The 8,703-nt window shown below is 38.9% G+C and overlaps 1 protein-coding gene across 1 annotated transcript; it reads right to left on the bottom strand.

Annotated features, from left to right (window-relative positions):
- Positions 1-1,713: 1,713 nt before the first annotated feature.
- LOC149833831 (CDP-diacylglycerol--inositol 3-phosphatidyltransferase 1-like) lies at positions 1,714-4,302 on the bottom strand. The gene is made up of 9 exons (XM_090009882.1): positions 4,243-4,302; positions 3,867-3,952; positions 3,724-3,773; positions 3,243-3,282; positions 3,068-3,112; positions 2,920-2,988; positions 2,320-2,434; positions 2,161-2,217; positions 1,714-2,017 (listed from the first exon to the last, which is right to left on the bottom strand). The coding sequence occupies exons 1-9, from the start codon at positions 4,300-4,302 to the stop codon at positions 1,883-1,885; spliced, it is 657 nt and encodes a 218-aa protein (XP_089866008.1). The 3' UTR covers positions 1,714-1,882.
- Between the last annotated feature and the right edge of the window lie 4,401 nt (positions 4,303-8,703).

The raw sequence follows: 8,703 nt of genomic DNA, 5'->3' as shown, positions 1-8,703 counted from the left end.
TACCTCTCATACCTCTTCCAAGACTTCTTCCTCTAACATTCAAAATATTTCCTCGTCCATAACCAGATGGGACAGCTAAAGCAGATGACTGAGTTGCAGATTTAGATTGTGGAAGTGAGATGGCAAGTCTACTCAACCGATTGTATGCATCAGCAAGAGTATGAACATCAGACCCAGTCAACATTTGAACTTTAGCGACTGAGAACTCTGACAATAGGCCTGTGAGGAACCGAGCAACCATAGTCTGTTCTTGATGGTACTTTTATTTTGAGCAACACAAAGGCCAATGAGCATTAAGTCTTTCAAAGGCAACCTTAACAGAGGCATAGTACTGGGCCAAGGTCTGATCCCCTTGCTGCAGATTATATATCTCTTGTTTAACTTAGAGAATACGACTCACATTAGTCTCTTGAGAGTACGTATCTCGAAGATTGTCCCACATCTGTTTAGTAGTTGTGTAATAAATCAGGCCATCTGCAATATGAGGTCCAATGCTATTCATGATCCACGACATAACAATATCATTATCTTCTTCCTGAGTATTGTATTTTCCTGTTTTATCATTTGGTTCAGATTCCAACAGAATATGTTTTCTACGATGTCCAGACAGTGACATCATAAATGTTTTGGACCACCTTGCATAATTTGTTTCATTTAATTTCACGGAAGAACCATATGAGAAAGGGTTTGCAAAGGCTTTATATTCCCCAATAACCTCAGTCTTGTAATCAGATTTTGGAACTTCACCCATAATGAATAACAATTAACTCAGGATTCACAACCAATATCGCTGCTACAATAGGCTTCCACGTGCACACAAAAAAATCGGTCACAGTTTTGTAAATCTGGTGGACTACCAGCAATAGAGTCGTTTAGATCTACACTCCCGATCCACTAAGAGATCAGATCTGAGCTCTTCCAGAACTTACGATCTGCTCCACGATATGCAGATCCACAACGGTGTTTGATCTACACCACGACACCCAAATCTGTGATCAAATATGAACAATCCAGAACGTATGATCAGAGATGCAGATCCATGACCATATACTATATTTGATCTTCACCACGACACCCGAAAACAGCGACTGCTAGATCTGACCTTTTCCCACTTCACAACATCATCACAACACCAAGACCTGTACCCACCAGGTCTGGTCGACAGAAACACATGGTCTCATCACGACATTTAGATTTGAGTCATGACTCCTGTCAGACTACAGATCAGTTATCAAATCTGCTCCTCACGGTTCCTCAAAAAAAAATAAAACAGACACACCTCGGATCTGATGCCCTTCACGCGAGCTTTGGTGCAGAACCAGAAATCACACTCCCAAGGTCGATGGCTTTGATACCATGTAGTCAGCAAAAGTGAATACAAGAATAAGAAACGAGAGAGAGGGAGCGATGGAAGGACGTCAAAATCACATTAGGTCTAATCTCCTTTAGTTTAAATAGAGATTAGCCAAAAGAATAAATTTACATTTGGGTCCTTCATTATTTATAAAATATCAAATCCAGCCTTAAGAATAAATAAATTCTAAGTAGACTAAAGTAGTCAACTTCTCTTAACAGCAACTTTGCTGACTTATGCTCAAAATACTGGATGAGAAATTGAAACTTGCTCTCATGGTTTAGTTTTGCCCTCCACCGACACCCGACACCCCCCCCCCGACACACACACACATTAAGAGGGGAGCCTCACGCCTCCCCAGTATTTTGTCCAATCAGACAACCACATCTCCATTGGACTGAGTGGAGTTGGCCTAGGCCATTAGGGTGATCCAACTTTACCAAAAGCATACTCCAGTATAACCCAACCTAGTTTCAGGACCCCATCATGCTAGCATGGTCCACAGTCGGTCTTTCAAGAGTATAGAATTTACAGATGAATACAATAGCACTCCACATCAATTACCTGTATTACATTTACCACTTGCTTGATAAACCATCCAGGAAAAGCTACAAGAATCGGAAAAGAAAATAATGATTTCTGCCTCACAGCATGCACAAGAACCTGAAAGAAACAAGAAAAAAAATCGTAAGTAATCGACATGCTTGAGGACATATGGCTCATGTGAAGCAAGAAAAAAACTTTGCAAGTAATTGACATGCTTGAGGACGTATGGTTCATGTGAAGCTACCAGCTTGAACACTTACATCAATCACATTTTCTGATTGGCTACCAGACAGAAGGAAGAGGACGATATAAAGAATCTGCAATTTTGTAAAATGTTGTTTCTATTTAGTGGTTAAATAATTGAAACGTTCAGGACAAGTAAATGAATAAGACAGATGACAACCAAAAGAGTCCCTTGCCTCACATCCCACACAACAATACCCCATGAATAACCCCTGTCCATAGTAGGTTCTAAGCAGCCAGCTGGTGCTGTCCTTTACATCTTTGTGGCTACTCTTGCTTGAGAGGAAAGTACTGCCAGCATGAGAATAGAAGCACATGAGGAAACAGAATAAAATGAAGGGTCACCCACTGTACATCTCTTCAAGATTAAACTTCACGCAAGACTGCAGGAAAGCTACTGGCGCCAGATTACTATGGATATTAAAAAGTGCAGACTGCCAAGTCAGGTTCAGGCCAAGTCATGATTAGCATTTTAGTTGTAATTAAAAAAGAATTTCAGCATTGACCACTTTTTTCAGGAATGACAATAAACAAGCAAATATGTGAAAAAATGAATCATTTCCTCCCTAGGTAACCTCCGGAACAGCCAAATGAAAACTTAGGACCAATATAGCGAATAGAAAAGCCTCAATATCAGGAACCAAGGCCATCAAGAGTTGTCTTGTGTTAAGAAGCAACTCAGTTTCATAACTTGCTTGCTTCATTCTTCAAATAAAATAATTAACATCAACTTATAACCAATCAACATACATTGGTATTTCCAGAAAACTAGATACCTGTACATCTGAAACCAATGGCTTGCAATATCTAAAGCAAGCAGCAACAAGAAGAAACCAAAGCATGATCTGCAAAACAAATATTTTACTTGCATTACACCTTTCAAAACAAAGAAAAGGGCCAAGGCAAAAAGAAGAAAAGGAGTACCTGTAAAACTGAGAAAGGACTACCAGCAGGCAAGCAGTGCTTACTCTGAGGAGGATTGCACAAAATCAGTTCATAGAAGTACACAGGGTTACTTATCAATCAGTACCCACCTGCATCTAGTAGCAGGGAGATTGATTCAAAAGTAAATATTTACAAACAGTGAACAGAGGAGCACCTGTCAGTAACCATGTCAAGGACTGCTCCAAAAGTCGACACTGTATAAGAAAATAAAATGAGTAAGAAAAATGTAGTAGAAATACATAGGAAAAGAGCAGGTAACAAGGGCTGTAAAAACCATTTGAAGTTTAGATTTCTTCTTGTCTTTCTAAAATACAAAAACAAAAGAAAAAAAAAACATTGTTGCTTGGTTTCCTCCATTAGATTACCAACAATTTGTCTAAACTGGAAAATAAACATTCAAAACAAAGTAGATAGACTATAAACTTTGACTTTGACTTTGACAGAAAAATAAATAATTAATAAGTAATAAAATCAATAAGCATTTGATACATTATAGTCATTTTCATGAATTATGGATGACTGGGAGATACCAATGAATGTCAATGCAAGAGGTCAAATAGTCATTTACTTCAGAATCAGAAATAAACAATGGATGACTGGGAGATACCAAAAATGAATTATCCCATGAATCTTACCTTGATTAAACATGCGGGCAAACCGGCCATCTAACTCATCACATACAAAGCTGGGGAAGGGAAAAGAGAGCAAGAATTATCAGCCAAGCTTATAGATTTAGATATTAAGTAACTTGAACTGCTATATGATGTGAAATGATCACCTTATGAAATAAAGAATAGTGAAAATCTTCTTATCAGAAAAGCAATGGCCAAATGCAATACAATTGACAATAATCCGTATGTAACCCGCATTCATTTTAAGTTGTTAACACTCCAAAGAACTTAAATAGTTGGAAAATAAGAATGGAACTCCATGATGGTTCCGATAAATCCATGGAAAAGGTCAAATCATCATAAAAGACATCATCAGTATAAGACAGGAAATTTATCAAAAACAATTTATTCATTTTAAACAAATAGACTATGAACTGAAAGTTTGAATTTTCAACCATCCATTATTATGCCAAAATAGCCAATAAGAAGAACAATCACCAGCAAATTACATGATAGGTGAACAAAGGAGTCAAGAAACTTACCAATGACGTTGGGGATATAAAGATACACAGGCCATCCTCTCTTTCTGGGCTTATCAGCCATTCCACACCTTAGAGTAACCTTGCAATCCAAAAACGTATCTGGTCTCACACAATGTGCAACTGGCCTCTCCTGCTGCTCTTCCAACTTCAGTGACGTGAAATGTGATCAATAACATTATAGCTTTTCCATGATTTTTTAGTGTGTATTCATTCATCTAACCAATGAAAAAACACAAATAACAGAAGATGCAAAACGCAGGAGGAACCTGCAAGTAGTTCACTGAAACAGCTTCAGACACAAGCATAGTCTCACAATATCATCGGATGTGTCACAAAGACAATGGCATGTTAGGTAGGATCATTTTGAATTGCAAACTGGTACACTGGTAGATAGGGTCGTAGATTGCATGTGAGGAACTAGAGAAGTAAGTCAGCAATAAACGTAGGGGTAATACCGAACATATCCAAGATGACAGAATCATCAACACAACCATATAATATACCTGAGGATATGATAGAATCAGGACAAATATCGTCAAACCCTAGTCACCATCAATATCATTGACATTTTAAGGGCCCATTGTTTCATAGAACGCGACCCATTTTCATATAAAAATTGGATCATTTTCCCATCATGGATGAAGTAAACACCCAGAACGCCCATCACGTGGGCCCCACATTTCCATAGGAAAAGGCTGATTTCCTACTAAAACCAGTTCATAACCTTCCCATGGGGGGTTCCGCAATATTTCTTGCAGTGCTTCCCTCAGAAATTAAAAAACCATTACAGATGTTACGAGAAACCAAGAACATCTGCATTGTGAACTTCTGTGGTATTATTATAATATTTTGCATCTTTTCAAAATTTTAGATTTTCTGTCATTTTTGGAGGAAAAGATATTTTTCCAAGGAAAAATAGAAGTTTAACCCTATCCACAGATTCTCAGCTCACCTCTACCATTGCACCTACTGAGATTCTTCTTCCTATTCGTAACGGCGAGAGCGTTAATCCTGAGCGCTATCTTTTACATTTTCTCAATTTACTGGACAACACTAAATAAACTAAGAGATTCATTTCATACTTGATGGTATGCCTGCATGCACTAACTTATCCCATATAATTGGGATAAGTTGAGATACTGCATGGAGTTAGTCCCCACTTATCACACACAACCGCTACATCACCTACTTGATACATGATATACCTGAAAGAAGAATTACAGTATTTTCTACTTAGACAGTTGTAGTCTAATTCTTATAAATTTATCATTTTTCAGGTGAAAAATAGAGTTAATGAGCGGCTGCGGGATGAGGCTTGGATTGAGATTTTTGGATTTACTGTTCCAGGGATATTTTAGGTTCATTTTTAATTATTAGAACATGTCATTAAATTATGATGTTATTATTCATTTGATAATGAAATAAAGTAAATGATTTGACTTGCTCTCCATCGTAATGTTCTGAAATGCTTAACTTCATAGTATTTGTTTTCGCTATTATATAAAAAAAATCCTCTAAAAATTTGGGTTAAAATTTCGGGGCGTCTCATTTATCCACAAATGCAAGATAAATTTGGAATATGCATTGTAGTCCAATGTGTAATTTTCCCAATTCATCTTACTTTTCAGGATAATGCATGCCCGCACGCCCCTTATCGGACCCCGTAAAATGCCAGCTTTTCCTACTTCGATAGAAAAGTAGGTACAACGAAGCACCTCCAGAATGCTCTGATGCCCCAGATTATCAGGAAAATTCGGGAGATTACATTAATGAAGTACAATGAAAGCTCCTAAGTAAACCCACATTTCGGGATAAATGAATCAATCCAAGCTCACTCTAAGAGAAGCCATCGAAAAGCGAGACAAGATACGATAATGAACCGTGAGTGTACACCAACTTATCCCACATTTACAGATAAGCGAAACATTGCCTAAAATAACCCTTCAGAAGTCATTCACATATATATATATATATATATATATATATATATATATATATATATATATAGAGAGAGAGAGAGAGAGAGAGAGACGAAAGAGGATCAACATTATCACACATGAAGATCAACAAAATGTTGAACCCAACAAAATAGAAAACAAAACTAAAATATAGAAAAACAAAAGCAAAAGGAAAAGAAATTACAGCCAGCTAGCAACAAACAACAAAGCCAAGCTCAACCAGGATCCTCTGGAAAAGAAGGAACCACCGATGAGTGAACGTTGTTCAGACGGAAGAAGAGGTCTCTAAGATGCATACGTAGAATCGCGTATACATCAACCAAGATTTTATAGACAAGATTGTTAAGGATGACCGGAATTTGGCAGAAAGTAGCATCATTGCGTGCCATCCAAACAAACCACCAAGTAGTAAGCAACCATGTCTTCCAGATCAGTCTCCACCGCTTGCAACGTCTAATTTCAATAGGGCCTAGGAGCAGATCAAGCGCAAAAGACTCCTCTTTAACAATTACGTTCGGAGATCTCCACGTGCTATTAAATAGGGCCACGAAGATTGGGCAGGACCAGAATAAATGAAAAGTAGTTTCTTCAGCAGCTTGACACAGCACACACCAACTTGGGAACTGAAAGCCCAACTTCTTTAAATAACTGTGAGTCTAAACCCTATCATGCAAAATTAACCAAGCCAAGACCTGAGATCTTGGGGTAGGGCCCTTACCCCATAACGCACACTCAGGGAACCAATCTGCCCCTGGGGCGAGCAACGATCTATACACTTTATGGGTGAGGAACGCACCATTTGGTGCAATAGCCCAATGCAACCACTGATCATAATTACTTGTATCCCCAATTTGATCTCTGAAGGACGATAAGGCTCTCAGCCACATGCTTCGCAAGTGCGAGATCGCCAGCCCCCGGGTTCCATGACGAGAGTTAGATAAATCAGGAGCACCATATTTAGCATGAAGCAAACGAGCACAAGGAGAACCTGGTTGATGGGTCATCCAACATTGCTTGGCCACAAGAGCAATACTCCTCTGTCTTGGAGCAAAAACACCTAAGCCAGCCATACGCTTAGGTAACACCAACGTTCGCCAACCAACCAAATGGCGCTTACTCTTAAGCTGACACCCAGACCAAAGAAAATCCGTCATTAAACGACAAATCTGCTTCTCCACGCCCACCGGCATCACGAACATTGACATAAAGAATTTAGAGATAGAAGAAAGAACATGTCTGATTAAAGTCAGACGGCCAGGAATGGAGAGATAAGACGCCTGCCACGAAAAAAGCTTGTTTTTCACTTTTTGAATAGTTGGAGCCCAAGCAGCGGAAGATAGGCGCTTCACTTGTAACGGCAGACCCAAATACGTCATCGGCAACTCAGAGATTGCACAATTGAAAATCCGTTGACCCGCTGCAAGCATAGGATACTGAACATTGAACATAGTAATAGAGCATTTGCTATCATTTAGGGAAAGCCCAGAAAGAGAAAGAAAAAATTGGAGAATAAGCTTGAATCTAAGCATTTGTTGCACGTTTGCTCGCCCAAAAATAATCATATCATCAGCATAAATAAGAATATGGTCTGAAAAATCCGGAAGATCTAGAGGATCTATCAGGCGCTTCTCCGCAGCACGCTTGAGCAACACCACGAGACCCTCAGCAATGACATTGAACAACAAAGGCGATAGAGGGCAGACTTGCCTTAGTCCACGCCCCAATTTGATCTGACCACCTCTAGTGTCGTTAATCTTAATCATGGCCTGAGCATTAGAGACCAATTCCCTCACCCACCCAGAAAAACGACGACCAATGCCAAAATTGGATAACATTTGAAATAAGAAGGGCCAATGCACAGAATCAAAGGCTTTATGAAAATCTAATTTAAGAGAAAAATAGGCCTGACCACTAAGATGTAAGGAGTGAATGACTTCAGAGGCCAAGATGAATGAATGTTGAATCCTCTTATTGTGGATAAAGGCAAACTAAGAGTTAGAAAAAATTTGGTGAGCCATGACCTTCAACCTATTAGCCAACACCTTGGCAATCATCCGATAAAGGGCACTCATAACAGAAATCGGACGAAACCTAGAGATATCAGTAGCAGCAGCATCTTTCGGAATTAAAGAAATAATTGCCAAGTGGGTTTGAATAGGCAATCTGGAGTTGCGATAGAACTCATCAAACATGTTAATAACATCAGGCTTCACACAAGGCCAAAAAATTCTGAAGAAATCCACATGAAACCCATCATAACCTGGAGCTTTCCACTCTGACAAACCTTTGATTGCCCTAAGAATCTCATCTTCAGAGAACTTCATTTGCATAATTCTAGCTTGATCTTGCTGAATCGAACCAACAGAAACAGGACCAGTGACACCATTCGCAGTAAGTGAAACAGAATATAAATCTTTGAAATACTGAGTGACAGCTGAAATAACGTGTTGATTAAGGAACGAAACATTCCCAATAGTGATTGATGGGATGACATTCCTCCTATG

Source organism: Nuphar pumila, chromosome 6 (assembly GCF_984573655.1).
Source record: "Nuphar pumila chromosome 6, dmNupPumi1.hap1.1, whole genome shotgun sequence".
Taxonomy (NCBI): domain Eukaryota; kingdom Viridiplantae; phylum Streptophyta; class Magnoliopsida; order Nymphaeales; family Nymphaeaceae; genus Nuphar; species Nuphar pumila.
The sequence above is the reverse complement of the archived record's forward strand: the minus strand, read 5'-3'. Positions and strand labels throughout refer to the sequence as shown.